This window comes from Cryptomeria japonica, chromosome 2, assembly GCF_030272615.1.
Source record: "Cryptomeria japonica chromosome 2, Sugi_1.0, whole genome shotgun sequence".
NCBI lineage: Eukaryota > Viridiplantae > Streptophyta > Pinopsida > Cupressales > Cupressaceae > Cryptomeria > Cryptomeria japonica.
In genome coordinates this window covers 3755377-3775282 of record NC_081406.1, presented here as the reverse complement: position 1 = coordinate 3775282, position 19906 = coordinate 3755377, and the positions used below count along the sequence as shown (strand labels likewise).

The 19906-nt window shown below is 35.2% G+C and overlaps 1 protein-coding gene across 1 annotated transcript in view; it reads right to left on the bottom strand.

Annotated features, from left to right (window-relative positions):
• Window positions 1-18061, bottom strand: part of LOC131052309 (uncharacterized) — a 67236-nt gene extending 49175 nt beyond the window's left edge. Inside the window, exons 1-9 of the mRNA XM_057986936.2 lie at window positions 17440-18061; window positions 7712-7773; window positions 7504-7601; window positions 7302-7402; window positions 3449-3527; window positions 3009-3069; window positions 2722-2768; window positions 2303-2395; window positions 1752-1842 (exon numbers count right to left, since the gene is read on the bottom strand). Coding sequence (XP_057842919.1) covers window positions 1752-1842; window positions 2303-2395; window positions 2722-2768; window positions 3009-3069; window positions 3449-3527; window positions 7302-7402; window positions 7504-7601; window positions 7712-7766 — 625 coding nt within the window. The 5' untranslated portion in view covers window positions 7767-7773; window positions 17440-18061. The remainder of the gene's footprint in view (window positions 1-1751; window positions 1843-2302; window positions 2396-2721; window positions 2769-3008; window positions 3070-3448; window positions 3528-7301; window positions 7403-7503; window positions 7602-7711; window positions 7774-17439) is intronic.
• Between the last annotated feature and the right edge of the window lie 1845 nt (window positions 18062-19906).

Sequence of the window (19906 nt, the reverse complement as noted above, 5' to 3'; positions counted from 1 at the left end):
TTGGCACTTCAGGGCATTGCGGAATGGATTCTAATAACTTGAATTAAATCACATAACCTGAGGATAAGATGCTGAAAACATTGAAGCAGAGGAACTAGGATTTAGTGGATTGTCAATGGGAGATATTGCAGTTTTCTCAAAAGTCTTTACCAAGCTCAAATATGAAAGAAGCAAATGTTAAAATATAGCAACCCCTTGGTGTTCAACTCTCTAAACAAGATTTAATTGGCATGGCCCTAAGTTGGCAGCAACAGAAAAAGATAGCCCGAAAAAGGAATATCTTGTATTTTAAATGCATGGTTATTGGGCATAAAGACAACACTGATAAACCTATCCCTGTCCCCTTTCCTCCCCAAGAAATATATCACACTTGAACAAGTTAAGGAGAAAAATATTACCCATATTGACATTCCAATCGTCAAGACAAGTACAATCTTGGCCATCAAAATGCCAGTCTCAAGCAAAAGTTAAAAATTTCAAAATTGTCATGAACTGCCAAGTGAACCCATCCCTGTTCCACACAAAATCTCACACATGGAAAAACATGAGAATGTCAGATTTGAAAATAGACTCTAGGGAAATAAAAAAGAGTAGTATCGAGTATCACAAATGGATGATGTCTTGGATTGTTTGAGTGGAATCAAATACTTTTCAAAGATTGACATCAAGAGCAATCATCATCAAACCAGGATGAAAGAAGATGAATGAAAGATTGTATTCAGGACACATGATGGTTTGTACAAGTGGATGGTGATGCCATTTGTACTGAGTCTACAGACAAATGCCCCAAGCATGTTCGTGAGGCTGATGAACAATGTCCTAGAACTAGTTCTTAGTATGGTTGTGGCAATGTATTCAAAACTTATGACAAGAAGAGTCAGTCTGAACTCTCTCCACCAAATAGGCAAACAAACAATCAAGTTCAAGACAGCACGGCCCACTCCAAAAACAAACTCCCACTCAAATGAGCCTTCAATCCATATTGCTTTGGCTAATATCAATGACACTTGTCATTGACTTGCAATCGTGCTGGAATCTAAAAGTACAGAAAATGCTTACCAACAGAAGTGTATTTATCTTTTGATTAACAATGCTCAAGGACTCAAAAAGACAACCAAATGGCCATCAATAGCTGTCTAAACAACCAAGAAGAATGTCTCATAAAGTTAAGCTAATGATGCCAGAGCATACTACATCAGACTGAGATGTCCTACACAAACAGCATTATATGGTCTCCAAGGGATCAAAGAATGAAATGAACTTCCAATTCTTGAGTACACTGCCCCTTTGGATCAATGGAATGCAATTCCCATCTGCTACACAGTAGGCACGGCTGGATGGCATTGGAATACTAACGGAAGAAGTGAAGGTGGTCCTCATATCACCAAGTGCCGTGCACTCATACTCCTCAAGTCCAACTTCTGAAGATATACAGTTGTCTGCTATCCTAGACAAGCTGTCTTTGTAATATCAGCTAATATATTTCTACTTTGTTTGTCTATGGCTTTTTATCATTACATATCTTCTTAGACTTCTCTTCTTGTCTGCATGAACATTTATACACAAACCAGAAGTTTGATCCAGGTGATCAGTCTATGGAGTAGTCATATTTGTAACTCTTATCAATATATTTGATTTTATCAACAAGAAATTTTTTGAGAATTCATTTCGCTGTGCATGAGAGGAATGGAACAACACAAAGTCTCATGACTAGTAAAGATCAGTTTAAAATGTCAAGTTAAAAAACCAACCTCGTTGTTTAGGAGTAGGTGTCAGATTCTGCATTGTATGAAATATATCCGGAGTAAAAATATAAACTCCGCAGTTGATGTAATCACTGACCTGTAGAGATAAACAAATCAAAATTTCAAAAAAACAAACAAACCTTTTCTCATATATTACCTTCTCACTCCCTATCATTTTATATCATAGAACTTTAATACTTTCTAGAACACTAGCTATAAAATGAGAATGGGAATCATTTCTGCTTGAGTTGAGGCAGAAAGAATTGAGTTGAAACATTAAAGCTTTGTGCCATGCAAATAGCTACAGAACCTCAAAAGCAAGATAATAATTTGAAACCCAGGAGATGCAGTGAACATGCATACATGTTCAAAAACTTGTAGGCCATACATGATCTATAGTTATACACATAATCTAGTTGTAGCCTTCTGCGATTTTATACAAGATTAGACATGAGACACATACAGTAGTGTCAACTGACAAACTGTACTACTAAACTGTAATTAGCTACACCATTGCTCAAATATAAACCCTCCAGAAAAGCTGTATTTGGCAGTACATGAGTTTCTGGCTTTTCAGCAAAATGTAGCAATTCCTTGGTCTCTGTGTCTGCAACTAATTCACCAAACTCGCCTGTAGCTTCAGTTGAAACCTGAGATTGAAATGTTTCAAACATATTCAGTACTAGAGAAATAAGCATTACCTTCTCGTTACACAATTCAAACCATATAGACAGATAAAATCAGTTAAAATAAACACACTTATTGTGGAGAACGGCATTTTTTGATCCAAAAGAAATAACAACTTATTTATGCAGACGAGATAAGATACTTGATGTAATTTATATTGACTGTCAAAAGAATCTCAGCAGAAACTCATGAAAATTATATAGAGAAGTTTCAGTTTCCTAAGCACAGACAATAATGTAATGGTAGTGAGAAAGAATCCAACTGGGAAGAAGAGACAAAATCGCCTGACCTTTTTGACAAGAATTGTTCCAATCCCTCCATATGTACGATGTGCCACTGTCAAGAAGCAAAAAGGTGAGCATATTTATGTAAATATAATAAACAGGTCATCAAGACGGTGTTGATATAGTGCAACTACAACTAACATAAAACAGTTTTATTGACATACTGGTCACATGTATGTTTGAAAACAAGCAGCGGCTTCAGAAATACCAAAGAGAAATTGGCATTGCTTAAGAAGCAAAATAACTTGGAGTAGCAATTTACAAATATCACATAGAGGAGTTGATTGCTTACTTTGCATTTCTCCCAGTGGAAAACTGCAGCAAATATCACAGTGCATTACAAAAATCTCTTTCTGGAAACCAATGCAACCAACAGTTCTTAGTGGACAATAACTCGTCATCAAAAGCAGAGTTAAGAAAAGCAAAGAAAGCAATAAATAAAAGTAAAACTGGATATTTTCTACAGTTGTCACTATGGAGACACTGGTGCACAGACAGAACTTGGGCAGAATAAAAAATGTCCCCTTAATAGAGAAAAGTTAAAAGTGCCATTATAATAATAACAGTTAGGACCTCACTGGATTAGGAAAGTATATGGGCTCAAAAGTTCCAAAACTTAGCAAACTTTAATACACAGAAAACTAGCATTGTTGGACTTGGCATCAAGCCAACATTTTGCATATTAATGTGGTTGATAAAATGCAATTTTCCTGAAACAAAAAGGAAGCTTACTGGACTGTCCTCCATTAAAAGATCGCGGAATTTAAACAATGCGCCAGCTGAACCATGGGGTTTATCCTCACAAAGGTATCTACAAAATTTTAAATTTCTGTCAGAAAAGTACAGCGATTTTTTTCCATCTTATAATTGAAAGAACTGTAACTGTAACTAAAAAGTTTCAACAGACAGAAGAATCACAATTAGAAAATAGAAAGAAACTCAAGCTATAAATAATAAATGCATCCAAAATACAAAAGAAGTCTGTAATTTGCATTAGTTTAGATTAGCAATTAATGGTCATGTTGAGATCTGATTTATAACTCTGTAATAAAATTGTGCTTTGTTAAACCCTGTCAATACTTGAAACAGTACCAATTAAAACTAAGGCTGAAGTAAAGCTACCTTAGCAAAGAAGCCAGAACACAGTGACCAGCCTGTAGGGCAATAGTATGATTCCACTATGGGTCCATAAATAGAGCCTAAGAGGGCCACTACTACCCTTGGGTCAGCAACAGCTAGAGGACTTACTTTTTATGACTGTTATTACAAAGCCTATTGACTTCTGCATAAATGTAGAGTAGCAAATTCAACCTGAGTTGGGTCTTAGGTGTGTGTGATATTTGTTTTCTGTTTGTATGGTGAAACTTCATTGTTGTCTATATTAATGATTATTTTTATGGGGGGCACCAAATTTTGTCTAAAAATTGCTATATACTATACCATTTCCTATTTGAACATTGCCTTCAACTGTCATACTAGGGAAATAAACGTGAAGGATTTACTTCTACAATAATTTGTTCTAGGGAATGGCTTTCTGTGCATATCATTTCACATGTTGCAATTCGATGATTCATATTGCAGTTTCTGTTTTGCTATGAAATTTTCAGTGTGTGATTTTAAGAAGTTTCAAACTAGTTCATGTTAGTTGATTTGTTCTGATTTGTTTTGGGTTTGGACTTGGGAATTGGTAAGGGATGGAAGCAGATTGAATGTTATGTTTTGTGAAAATGATCATTTGTGAGGATACAACTAGCCCCCATTACAAATTTTATAATAATTTTTTCTCACATCTACTCAAATGCCCCAGCACATTCTGCCTCAGAAATGTGGTTCAGCTTCTTTCCAATGGTGTGCTTGACTCCTTCTCATTGAGATAGATTTACACCTCTCCAACCACTCCCTTAATGATAATCACATGGATAAACACATATTATGAGCTTCATCATTTCTATGGGAGTTACATTGGCCTTGGATGTTAGGTTTTTTTTTTTTTAGTAAAAGGCATAAGCCGTAATTTATATATTAAAGTGAAAAGATTAAAAAATGCCAGAATTATAGTACTGGCCAAATTACATAAAGATTGCAAGATTTTGCAATTCATAGCAGGCTGTTATCTTAGTATATTAGAACATCCTATATCATAGTCAAAAAACCACCCATCTGAAAGTATATAGACCATAATTACAGCCTACAGGTATGGCATATACATATTGTTTATCAACAAAATATCTTGGATGTTAGGTTTGATTCTAAAGAGGGTACCATGCTGTTAATGATAATATAGCTATGGTCGGATTCCTTCAGGCTAACATAGTCAATACAAATGTCTAATTGGCCTATCGGCCTTAGACATTTATAGAACCGATTTAAATATGTATTAAATATGCAAATGTAATTATGAATCGGTATATGTATATTAGCATAACCGATTTGCTAAATATCAATTAACCAATGGGGCCGACTTGGAAGTCCACCACCTCTTGTATTGGGTCGTGATGTTTTTGGAGAGTGCCGACCCTTGGTGAAGGGGCACCTCCGTTAAGTATAAAGGAAGATCGAATCTTCCTCCCTTGGCGATGAATTGATATAGATTGAATACTTCCTTCAGCAGACTGAATACATCCTTCAGCAGTCCGAATTCACTCTACAGCAGATCATATTCCTTCATCAGGAGATCGCACATTATATTCTAGTCAGATCGAAGAAGATAACTCATCCTTTGGCAGTTCATGTATCTTACAGCAGTTAGGATTGCATATACAGCAGTCTAGGGTGATTTGATCTATTAATATAACTTCAAGGAGTGAAGCATTCTTGTAAAGACATACATATACTTATAAATATAAACAGAGATTTTTGTTGCTGGGTTTTTTACCTTCAAGTTGGAAGGTTTTCCCAGGGTATAGGCTGTGCAAACTTGTGTAGATTGTTTTATATCTGCATTGTTCAAAATCTGATCATAAATTTAACACATGCTTCCTCTTAGAATCCCCCAGATCAGCCCTCTTTCTCTTAGACACTCCTCAATGAGAACCATCAGATCCTTTCATAGGATCAATGATGATACCAATGACCCCTCCACTTCAAGCCTGGACAGATATATTTGATGACACTTACCTCCTATCTCTCTAGTACTCCTCAACTTATGCTCCCTAGAGATCCTGTTACCCTTACTTGGCTATTTGTATTGGTTTCTTGACCATATATAATTGTGGTCCACAGCTGTACTGTATCTTTGTTTTTGTTCCTTCACCTTTTTGGGCCTCTCTAGGATTTTCTCTTCATAGAACTTTCTATTGTATATTGATGAACTCTCAAGTCCCATTGACCTACTTTTGGTCATCCATGAACGTTAATATAATTTCTTTCTTTCATTCTTGCATAATTCTATTCTTAACTTTGACTTGTGAGACACAATTCTAAGTTTATGCATTAGAAATCAAAGACCTATGGTTGGGTACACTAGAGAATTTAGGACATAATTCTAGACATAGAATCGTCATGTTTCCTTGTAGTTTTGTCTATTGCCAAACCTAAGTCGGTATTACATGTTCATTCAATATTAAATGCTCTAATCTGTTTCTCCAATTTGCTTGATGTATTTTGTATTGTGATAATACAACATTCTTCAACTCGGTTCTTAAATTTCTAGTTTTTAGCTTCTTTCTCATTCCTCTCCTTCCAATTTCCCATTTTCTTGGTGCATTTTTGGCATCTAGTTTGCCAATTTAGCAATTAAGGGGCACCAAGCTTTAACAAAGTGTATGATAATATTTAATGAAAAGATATTGACATTCCTTATATGTTTTTTAACCTTTGGGAGCTTGAAAAGAAGTTGATTAGGAGAAATAACTTTAACAGACTCTAAAGCTTCAATATACAGTGATATAAAATGTCCATAGCTTGTGGCTTAAAGAAACGTGCAGGCTACCATGAACCGCGGGCTGTCACTTCAAGAAATATTATGATCCTTTTAATGAATACAAAATATCTTAAACAAGTGGCAAAAACTGGCGAAAGCCATTAACTGATCCTATACTTGCATGCATGCATTCTTTTGTTAGCTTAAAGTTTAAACTTGCTTGTTGCTTCTCCTTGAAATACTTACCTACAATTCATAGTAGTGAGTTATCGAGCAATAGGATCCCTTTCTCTTGAACTGTGAAAATGGAAATGGATATTATTTTTCTAAATTATAATTTGCACTAAAAGAAGTTATAGTCCTTTCCATGTATTTAAATGTTGTGCAATAATCAGCTAATATATAACTAATTCTTCTTTCAGAAAATTCCATCATAGAAATGTAGCGACTCATATAGGAAAAGGAATATGGTACAGCTCAGACATCAACTGAATTCTACTCCGTAGAAAACTGCCATGATCCAAAATTTTCAACGCATGGTAAGGAAACAGCAGGGGTCACACCATAGTTAATTCCCCTTAAAATTATAGAAACCCCATAAAAAACCACAGAATTTTTTATTTGATGAATGATTACTCACAGCTAAGTACAATATGCATCACTATCTCACAATAAGCATTGCTATGATGACAATGTAAGGTAAAAAATGGTGCAGAGACCAACCTTACAGGAATTTTCAGTTCACTTGAAACATTGGATAGGTAGAGAGTAAATAGACGCTCATCATAAAATCCAATAAGGTAAATGTGAGCCAAATTTGGAATCTGACACAAAAATAGTATATACAAATTCCTTTTAGTATGCCTCAAACACTCCAAAGAATCTTCAAATGATCATCTGCAATAGTTATGTAAGAGTAGAGTACCTTCTTGCAAGAAAGAATAGGATGATGAACCATTGGAAATCCAGCTAGAGGGAATAAAGGTTTTGCTATATTAAGTGACAGAGGCCGAAAACGTGTTCCTGTATATATATAGAAACCCAATTTTAGCAAAAAGATATGATAATAAAATTTCAATTTTATCCTCTATAAAATTTATCAAAGCTGTAACTGTTTTTAAGTAATGGGTTACCTTTTGTTGGTCCTCCCACCATGATAACAGCAATCGCTTTTCCATCATCTGCCATACTTGTCCTGAAAATTCAATACATTAAGAGACTAAATCCATGGGGATAAGGTATCATTCCTTATCTCTACACATAAAAATGGCAGATTGATGAAAGAATAGTCAAAAGGAGATCATCCAGTGTTTGTAACTGATAATGTAGATTTTTTTAACTAGAAAGCAGGACTATTTTCCAGAACTACATTTTTTTAATTGATTAATTTCTTATAGAATAGGTAGCTACAAACTACTAACTTGGAGGACTGCATTAACAACATAGTCTAGAACGCATTGTCAACAAACGTTCCATAAACAATTTCACTAGATAATCCATAGATAAGCCCTGACTACCTTCATTAACTAGACATTAGCTTTGCAGTTAACTTGCATTACTTCATTCAGCTTTAGTATATTATTTTCCCTTGACTATTTTTGTTCTAATTGTATATTTATGGATCAAATCCAAGGATCACAAATGCATCCAATGCCCCCTTTACAACAACTACTAGTAATCATGTGGTTAGTAATGTCAATATTGGTCATGATTTGTCCCAATGAAGAATCGATGAGATTTATTTATTTTTAGACTGCAAAAATCGATGTAGACCCCCTATAAGCTACATTGTGTCAAGAAATTTTTTTAAGATGACCAATGACACTTGCACAACATGCCATCCAGTACCACACTGACAGGGAGATTAGAGCTCATGACCACTTGCCTGAAACAAGATGCTTTCAGCCAATTGAGTCAAGTCCGCTACTCTGAATCAATGAGATTTTGATTTCTATTGTTTATTTGGGTTTCATAAAGATTGGAACTAATTCCTCATTGCTTAATCATGCTCGATTCTTTGTGTTTTGTTTCATTTCTAGCGTTTAGGATTTTGCAACACATTGTAGCCACATTTTTAAAAATACTTTTCTTCATTAAACCTAAGTTATGCATCAAATTTTGAAAATGTACCAAGTTTATATTTCGCTTGTTTTTCACTTGTTTTTTGTTGCTTGATCATGTTTCTTGGTCTTGTGAGATAAGTGCCTATTTAAAAATATACTTTAAGTGATAGAATGGCTAGGAGGATACATCAGAGTTTTAAAGATCATATAGCTGATTGATTTCACATATTCAAAACTAGCATGTCATTGGAAGTAATTAGTTGAACAGCCTCAAATGTTCAAAATACTATCCAAGTTGTTTCTACTTGATTTTTTCATATGCAAGGGAGGGAGATGACATCATTGAGGTTACTGGAAAGCTTCATGCAGCTACTTTCCATTTTGTAATGTCCTCATTTTGAGCAATTTTGTTTCTTGAGCTTTTGGCTAGTTTCCGAGTTTTCCTGTAAGGTTCTTGGTGTGTTTGGGAGGACTTCAAACATCTTGGACGATATAAGTCCAATATTTCAAGTTTTTTGTTGGTGGCGCTGAATTTAGTGGATGTCATGGATTACAATGATGCTTCAGAAGCAATTTCGAACTCCTGGGATGTTCTCCAAACTTGTTGGAGATCAAGTCTATTTTTAGTAACTCACCAAGTTGGTATCAGTCATCTTCCCACATCCTCAATTAAATCATGGTGTGTTCAGATTTGATTTTGAATGCCTTGGCAATGCTTACCACAAGTCTTATGGTATATTCAAAATATACACTTAAGTCTCTAATGTTTAACACTTAAATATTTACGTAAGTGTTATATTTTAATAAAGTTTATTTTTTCCCCTCAGAAGTGGACACCTAGGGAAATGTGAGGGGACTTGCAAATGAAAAACTATTTTATATTTTTGAAGAGATCTTTCAAGAGGAAAACTGAATTATTTTATATTTTTGAATTTCCTTTTCCCTCCAAAGCTATAAAAGGAGGATTCAGCTCTTGTTTGGAAATATGTTGAAGATTACACATACCGTTATGCTATTGGATTGAACTTGTGTGTCCTTTCTAATCTTGTGAGGACGAAAACCCTCATCAGATTTCTAGTTTCAGATTTGAAAGATAATCCCTAGCAGGATTTGGGTGTGGTTTCATTTCAAGGATCACCATTGTGCTTCAATAGACTTTTTAGTTTTAGAGTTTCAGTATGGAGGTTCTTGATGTTTTCTATCCTTGCTGATTTTTTATGAGTTTGGTGAAGTTTGAAAAGAAATGTGGAGGTGCGTTTCAATGTTTTTGAAGATTTCCATTGCAGGTCGTACCATGCACTTGTAGCTGGCTGTACCACTTGTTGGAATTAAGGAAACTCAAGATTATCATCTAATACCAGTTTGAACAAGGTCTATGATGAATCTCCTTCAAGCCATAAACATCTAAGATGGTATTTATTGTGATGCAGACTTGCACTTCACTCCAGCTAGGCTGTACCATACATTTTGATGCCTAGTGCTAGGCATGGGAACAAAACAGTCCAAGCACTGCACTTTGAGGGTTCTTTCAAGGCTGGTTGGTGGCGTTTTGATCTTTAGTAACTATTTGTACCTATTTGGGGGCGCACAATAGATGTTGAAAGAATTTAAAGAGGTCGTACAGCCATTGTTCCTACTACAACAAGGTAATTTCAGACCCACATAAGTCTGGTATCAATTTTCAGTTTTACATCACATGTTTGCAGTGATCTTGGTGTGTGTGGGAGTTGCATTTCATGGTGTTGAATGATCTTGCGAACCTTCTCGGTGTGTTGGACGTGATTTGGAGCTCGCCTGGTGAGTATCCCTGTTTTTGGCATTCTACAGCTTGTTACAGTTCATTGCAAACCTGGGTATGACTAAAAACGATGATGTTCATACCTGCAAATAATTATTCTTAGTCATTTTGAGAATATTGAATGGTGTTGGGTATGCGTTAAGTTGTTGGAACTTCATTGGAGGTGATCTATGCAAAATTTGGTGAGAGTTTTGAGGAGTTTGCATTGCTGTTTGAATTGCAACAGGGGACATTTCAGACCTGTAGCCTCTGTAATAGTCAGTTTCAGACTTGTGATATCTTATGCAACAGCATTGCATTGAGAGTGATCGATTAGAGTTGACATTTGGCAATTGCTTTGGCTGATAGTGGCTATCCTAAACCTGTAGACACCACCCAAAGGCATATCAGACCTATCAAACCATTTAGCGGTTAGTCATGTGTTCTCAGACCTCACAAGGTTGACCCAGCTCACAAACTCAAGGTACTTTGTTTATTTGACAACTCGGGATCCTCAATTAGGCATTCCTCTCAACACCTTTTTAAAATTTCAGCTCCATTGTTTGTGAATTTAGAGTAATTTATCCCAAAGAATGAAGCCATTGGATGCCAAGAATAGCATCGATGTCTCCAATGCTCACCACATAGAAATCATCATTGACTTCATAGTTACCCAATTGTAGACTCACACGTGGAATTCTCCTTGAGCAAGAAATAGTGAATACATCAACAACCATGGCTCTCTAAAGCCTTCAAATTTTTTAGTTTCGAGGCCTCTCCGTGCTACAATTCCTTCGTCAATGAAGTTATGTGTAGCACCACTATCAATGAAAGCAACAACTTGCTGCCCACAAAGCACTACACGAACCCTGAAAGAGACATTCTTTTGCATACTTGAAAGCTAGGAAAAAGTGCCTTCATTTTCCCTTTCTTCTTTAGACTCTTCTAATGCTTCTTTCTCCTCATTCTCCTCCAAATCAGTTTGTTGTTCTGAATTTTCTGATTTAGTTTCATCAAATGAAAATACTCCCAGATGAAGAATTTGGCCTTTCATAAAGAACTTTATAGCTTGGGGTCCATGGCCCCTTCCATGTGAAGCATATTTTTTTCCTCCTTAGCTCCTTTTGGAGGTCATCATCTTTTTATGAAGGGAGATATTCGGTCAAATTTGACTCCTTGTTAAAATGCTTCTTGTCTTTTTTGTGTTGAAAGGTCTTAGGTGGAAATTTACTCTTGGGAGCAACAAATTCCATGTTTCTTTCTTTCTTGATGGCTTCTTAAAGCATTGGTGGGTCAAAACTTTTCACCAATTCCTTGAGAGGTTCGGTTAGCCCTTCAATGAACAAGACCACCAGTCTTCTTTTTGAAATGATTTGCAGTAAAATAGAAAGTCTCTGAAACTTAGGGATGTAGGCATCAATGTTCCCTTTCCATCTCAACTATCCCAATTCTCTAAATTGCAATTCATGGTCTTTTTCGTCAAACCCTTCAATGAGTTTATTGGTGAACTCGTCGTAGGTGGTTACAAGTTTTTGGCCTTGGGTTACCAAGTCATGGACTGGTCCATCTAAGTGCAATGTGGCAACTTTAATTACCTCTTCTTTCAGCATTGGTCTCAAGGACAAAAAGTTGTCCAACTTCTAGACCCAAGCACAAGCAGTAATCGTATCACTCTCATCAAAACGACCTAAGAATCACCTTCCCTAGAGCTTGTCGGTAATCTCTCTGCACCACAGGACCTTTGTTCTCTATTCTTCCACCACCTCTCTTCTACTAGAGTTTGTGGCAACTAATAAAGTTGCCTTCTTTTCTCTTTGTTATAGTATCTCAATTCTCTATCACTCATAGAGAACAAGCCACATGACAACATAAGAAATACAGGCTGGCAAGATCACCCACTTTGATACAACTATAGTATACAGCCTTTTGTTTTCTTAAAAATTTTAAAAATGAAAACAAGATGTAATGCAACAACTGTTCCACATTCTAATCACTCAAATCCTATAATGGGAAAGGTGAGAGCATACGATATTCAGGATTTCTACAATTAACTTGAATGTTGTAACTGAAAAGGAAATGCACTAGGCAGCAAGCTGGCAATTTTCACTTATTCAATGGAGTGCTTACGCAATACTAGAAATGAAAACAAGCTCTTCCACTTATTCAGCGGTGAGAAAATACAAAATATCCACTTATTTAGTGGGAAAAGAGGGCACTTCCACTTATGCAATGGAAAAGCAAAGAGAACACTTCCACTTATTCAATGGGGAAGCTTAATACAAAATAACCACTTGTTCACTGGGGTAAGTACATCAGCGATAACTAAAGATCAAACCCACTAACAATACTAGCATCCGCTGTTTACAATATAAAACGCATAGAAAATATCAGCTCTTTGACACTATAACCATCCAAAGTATTAAAAGGCTAGTCCGTATGCAATATAGTTATACAAACACTGTTTAAAAGGAATAACCGCTGATATGAACTGATGGTAATCAAAGAGTTGTAACACCCCCGAACATAAACTGAATAACTTGGATAATCAATGAAACCCAACAAGAAAAATACTTCAAATAGATCATGATTTGGAAAGTTGCAGGAATCAATTGGAACTCACTGTTGTACATTTTGTAGACAGCTGAATGCTAATGCAACACATAGAAAACTCAAATCCAACTATATCAATCGTAAAATGGGCACTCAAAACTACATCTAACAAACTCCAAGCATATCACAAAGGAAGAGATAACTAGTAGAAACCAAATTAAAAAAAATAGAGGTTTTTTGCTGCTGGTACAAGAAGTAGATTGGTTGTACAAACCCCCAAAGATGATGCAAAATACATAAATTTAACACCGAGGCCCATAGAATGCCATCATCTGGTCAAAGTGCCTCCAAGCAAGGTGAGATGGGCTCAAAATTGTAGCAACTTGATTTCTGACTCACAACATCTCAAACTACATGGTATGGCTTGGTATATGGTAAGGCCTCAAGAAAATTCATAAATCTGCCCATGACACCATATAGCCAACATTAAAATATGTCACTCCAGTCTGAACAGCAAGAACACTCCAGCAAACTCTGAGATGGTATTACAAGAGGTATGTCCAGCAATGGAGAGCTTTGCAACAAGGTACGACCTACCTATAAGGAATGGTACGGCCTGTCTAATCTCCAAAAACCCCCTCAAAATGAAAACTCACACATTCATCAACAAAGCAAGGAAAGCTACTCAAAAGACATCAAAATCCTCCATTCTTGAAGCAACTCCAACTGAAACTTATCTTGCAAGCACAACTCTAACTTCTAAATGAAGCTACCAAATCAGCTAGGGGGCTTTTCATCCCCGAAATCAGCAACTCCAAGAAGGTTTTTGTCCCTCAAGAGGTTTGGAAGAACTCAAGTTCTCTCCAAGCAAAGCAAATAACATCTTCAAGTCAACCTTGCAAATGAGCCCCCAAAAAGACCTTGGAGAATAAATATTATTTTTCATGCATAAAGACCGCCAACCCTAGGCATCCAACTTGAAACATAACTTAACACCTTTTTATTGAGCCGTTAAAATAAGTTGCCCTTTCAATATTTTTCAACATTAGACAACTTAAGTGAGCAATTAATTAATAACTCGATAAGTAACCCAAGTTGCATAAAGCACCAAAATGATATAACTATGCAATTATGATTAAGCCAAAATGATCCCAAAGTCTTAGGATGATGATTTGAAGCAATCAAGTGACTTACTAAAAATAGCATGCACCTCCAAGAAGTTTGGAGAGCTCCCAAAAAGTCGAAAATCAATTTTGAAAGTGTCCTAAGGCTCTTCAAAATCAACCGAGCTCATTGCTAAGAACCAAAGTCACCGTTTAACCAACCTTGAGCACTCCGAGAAGTTTGGGGTTCTTCTTAGCTCACCAATTAGCCTACAAGAAACTTGGGAACTAGACTAATTGTCCACAAACCAGTTTTGCTTAAAATGAGGACATTACAAAAAACCCTCTTGTCTTATATGAGATAACTCCACTCAAGGATCACAATTGTGCTAAAAGTTTCTAGTTATTCCAGTTTCAATTTTGTAGTTGGAATTTTATGTTAGTTTGAAGATTTAATAATAAGTTCAAATTTGTGAGGCTTTTCAAAGTAATATATTTTGTTTGATATTTAGTAGCAAATCTTGTATTTCAAATTCAATAATATTATTGGGCATACCATTGCAGAGTCATACCAATATCTACTGTATTGTACCTTATCGAAGGCAGCCATATTGTTTTTGTTTATTACATTATTTGCCTAGGGGCCATCATACATCTTTACAGATATGCAAATGTTATGAGTCTAATATCATATATTCCTAAGTATATATTAAATATTTCTAAGTATAATAAGTAAAGCACGTGTGGCATGCTGAACCTTATCATTAGTCTTAGTTACTACCTTAACCCATATTAACTAGAATAAAGGGGCATGTCCCTATATAGTTATCCCTATAAATAAGGAAGAGAACTCTCTTCCAAACCATCATATCATCAAATATTGAATTCATACATTATTATCTAATTATTGGAGGCCACCCCTTCAAAGTGGTCTACTATTTTATAGATATTTACATTTTTTCACAAAAAATATCATAACAAGTGGTATCAGAGCTACGATTTTAGCCAACATTTTTGTTTCCACCATAACTTAAATACTATTGCAAATTCATACCTGATTTTTTCTAAGTTTTGAGGTATGCATTAGATATGCTCTCAAAAAAATTCAAAATTTGAAGGTAAGTTTTCCACATGTTATTGAGATTTATTTTTTTTCATTAATTTGCTCTATAGGGTGCAAAATTCTTGAACATTTTTTTTTAAATTACATTTTTGGAAAGCTTATCAAAAATAAGACGGGGTTGATTTTTTGTAATTTACAATTAGACACAAAAAAATATTCCTTAATTTATTGATCAAAGTTTGGTCAAAATACAAACATCAAATTCTATCATAACCTAATGTTCTAAAATTTTATGGTTACAAATCACACTAGATATTATCCCCATTACTTAATAGAAATAATAATCTAAAGTTCAAACAAAAACACACATGAAACAATGTCATCTTTAGGATTAGAAGACATTTCTACACATACAAAATCCAAAGACACTTTATTTTCCACCTAAAATTGAGAAAGGAATTCCATAAGGACATTTTATTAAGAATGAGTTATTTGACCCATTTGTAACATCCTTAAATGAGGGTTCAAATAGGTTTAAAAAAGAATTATTATCATACTTAAAGCCCCAGCAAAACCACCAAAGTTGGTACAACCGTAACAAATCAAATCAAGAGATAGGAGAACCTTTTCAAGGTCAACAATTGTCTACCAAGAATAAACATCAATAGATTTGATGATAGAAATGTAATTTCATGGATAAGTCTCATAGAATAAAAATTCAAAATTCATAATATATCATATAATGCCATGATTGACATAGCCTTACTATACTTTGAATTAGGACCCCTAATATACCATATAATACATCTTGAACCATTATTGAGATATAGATATGAAATGTAATGAGATGTATTCTAATAGCATGTCAAGTAAATAAGAAACCTCATTTTATTTATTTTAAATAAATGAGACAGAAGCTGATAGGATAAAACTAAGAGTCATGTCAATATGTGTGTCAAAATTGGCTGAATATATCATACTGTAATGCTTCAAGGTATTATACCCTATAGTCTAAGGACATTAAACAAATGAAAGTTAATCACTCAAAGACTGATGTGGCACTGACAATTGATAATGTTGCAGCTATCAAGTCATCTTTCTTGGCCTTCCCCTTGCCACGATATACATAAAAATATATGGTTATCATTACAACATAATGGCTCAGCACTGGTCTTTTGAAGATATATGAAAATTTTAATAGTTGGGCTAGAGAAAAGCCTCGACATAAAATTTACAAACTCTAGCATGGCGGACTATTCTATGCCTTGGATTATCATATTCTGCTAAGAATGCAAGTTCAGAACTCTTGAGCTAACAATAGATGCACTAAGCATAGAAATGCTAGCTGGATTTTTCTGCCATAATTTCAAAAATTCATTTCCATGAGAGCAATCTGAAAGTTTATCCATTCCATGGAGGAAGACCTTAACAAAAGCCTGGCTCATTGTGATCGGTGCATATTCCCTGTCACAGAATTTCTCTATGGAGAAGCTTTGAAATTAGGTCTAATAATAAGCACGAGTTAGCATTTGAGCCTTAAGCCTCACCCAGCTCAAAAATAAAAAGAATCAAATCGAAGCTACCAAAGTAGCCTATGGGACTGCAAACCTGAACCCGCGATCCAATGCAATTTAGGAGTGCATAAAAGAACAACCCAAGGGTCAAATTGCAGCGCTTCAGATTCCTTCTACAGAGAACCTTTGATTATCAATTCTGATAACAAAACCCCATGTTTCTGCAAGTATAGTATCTTCAAAGATGGCAGGAATAGTGTTAAATCTCAGGGTGTCCTCGAGACAATAATCAAAGGAGGTCAAAACCTGTAATAGCTTCTTTGGCAATTAAAATTGCAGAAATAGCATTTTCTGGTTTACTGTGGACTGGTCTGGCAAAGTAAGAGTCGGCCATGTAATGCACTTCAGCAGAAACTTAAGAAAGGGCTTAAGAAACGGGACCAAGCCAAAATTAAATAAGCCTAACTGGCAACTTACACCAAAGACAATGGAACGAAAATTTATTGCTAAGATAATGGATCAGATAGTGAGACCCAAAACCTCACAATGTAAACAAATTAAGCAGTTGAATCCACAAGATTTGTGCAAAATATTGCTGAGATCTTCTTGATTTGTCAGCTACATGAACAAATCACTACATATCATGGAAGCTAATTGTTATTCAATGAAAACATCAAATTAAGCATACATTTCCGACATTTGTCACAATGCCCAGGGCATTAACCTTATCAAAGCAGGAGTATCGCAATTAAATTTCAGCAAAATAATGTAAAGAATTTTACATAACTTACTGGCGTTATACTTGAGCCAATCTCCAGAACTTCTCCAACGCTACTGGTATTCAAACTATCTTTGCCAAGGAAAGCTTTGAGATACAAATAGTTAACAATGGAAATTGAGGAAATATGCAAATAATTGCAGAAAATGATGATAATAGGTTGAAATAAAATGATGCGTTAGTTGGGAAGGCAACATAAGGTGCAAGAGATCATGTATGTTCCAGCTGTTATGTCAATTTCTCTCTTGTAATGTGTTCGACACTTCACCTCTGGAATTTGGGCAACTGAAAAGATGTAGACCCTGCAACAGCAGCTACGTTTCTCGGGACTTAATTTGAATATTTCCAGCTATGCCAAATGCCACCTTTCCTGATGTGACATCACAGCTTTACGAATTTTAAGAAAAATAAAATTCATCACTTCAAGCAAATCTCATCCCTGCCATGATGTGTCCCCCGGGCCCCAGCTCATCTCCTCGGAATTTTTGGGACGGCCCAACCATTTAGTTGAATTTTTTATAACGGTTTTTAACCAGCTTCACAGAGTATTCATCAGAGAAGCCATGGCATAGCAGTTTAGAGGAAGGCCGATGACAGTTTGGGACCAAAAGAATTGGACCGCAGATGGAATTGAATTTATGTAAATGAGAATTGTAATAATTTTAATTTTTGTTAGTAGAAGGTTAAGAGAGTAAAAGAGTAAGTAGGTTTGAAATCAAAGTTTTAGATCATGATTTTATTTTGAGAATGAAGAATTATAAGATTAAATATTAAATAGTTTATGGGACAGACAGTCTTATCTTTTTCTATTTTTGCAATTCAATTTTTTTTATACAAGATGATGATGGGTTCTCTCAATTTCTTGATAGTCTCTTCACTAAAAAGACTATACCAAGAATCAATTGTCAAGACTAAAACACAATTTTTCATGATGTTTATGTAAGCATCACATTCTGAAATGAAGTATCTTTCATATTCAATTGCCCTTAAAGGGCAAAACATACACACCCTTTCTTCCCAAGTTTCTTTCAGTCTTTTCCACCACCCTATTTCACATTGTAGTTGATGAGAATTAGTTCTTAATTGAGCAATAAGAATTTTGACTCTCCATGAGATACAAGCCATTATGCACGCTTTTTGAAAAGTATCACGTGGGATTCAACTCCTCAATATAATATTTCTTTTTTCTCCCTAACACTTTACTCCAAGTATGCTTACTATGTTGATCTATAACAAAAGTCTGTTTCTCTTTGTTGTAATTGAAAAAGTTTGGGATGGGGAATTGAAAGCTTATTGTTGTTTTATTTTCTTCAAGAAAGTTTTTGTTATGGTTTATAGAAGCTAATTATGGAAGCGAGATAGGTGTCAAACAAGGTTGTCCTTTTTACCATACTGTTTCTAGTCTTTATACTTACAAACTAGAAAAATGGCCAGATATGCAAAGTGGGGACAATGTTATTTTGGGAGACTATTTTGTGACGCTTCTCCTATACATCAACAATTAATCTTGACTCCTAAATCTATACAAGGGTCAAAAGAGTATTTATGTGCCTTAGAGCAATTATGCAAGGAGGTAGGTATACAAGTCAATACTAGCAAGTCAAAGATCACGATCTTCTCTAATAGAAGGTAGAAGGAAGGAAGAGCAGCTAAATTCTTATTTTGAAAAGAATATCCTAAAGGAAGTAATATTTAGTACAAATATCTTGGTAAACTTCAACAACAAACTCAATTGGGATACATGGAAAAGGAAGAGAACTTTTGCAAAATAGAATTAGGAAGGTAGAGTTATTGGACTAGAAAACTATGTAGATTCTTTTTGGGTTTTTAGTTATCTAAGTGATTCTTTACAAGTGGGAATTATGGGCTAGCAATAATTCATTGGTAAAATGGAAGGAAATTGAGAGGTTTCAAAAACGCATTACTAGAAGAAAATTCAACTCAAAACTTCAATGCTTTATGAGATTCTTCTTGTTGGAACAATACCTTCCCTATTGAGGCCATTACTATGGTATGTCTCATAAGTTATCTTTAAAAATCCAAACGATTGAAAACACATTTATGGCTTAAGGGTGTCAACAAAGATGTCTTCAGTGAGAGAAAGAAGCAATAGATAAAACAAAACATCACTTGAGTGGATGAGAAAATAGGGCATTCACCTAAATATGTGCCCAAATAATAACAAAAAAAGGCTTTGTTATAGATAAATTTTTCAAGTACCTATGGGGGATAAAAGCAAGATAATGAGTCCAATTTTAGTGGAAGTGTTAAGCTTGGAAAAAAAATTGATAGGAACACATACCCATTTAGGAATGGGATCTTGAACCTAAGCTTGTACCTATTTGGAACAAGTACCGCTTATGGTTCAAGACTCATTCCTAAATGGGTGCTCATTACAAATGTGTACCCCTTTAGCATGGGTACATGTTTCATAAAGCTATTCAATTTTTTCCAACTCACAAATTTATTGTCACCTATGT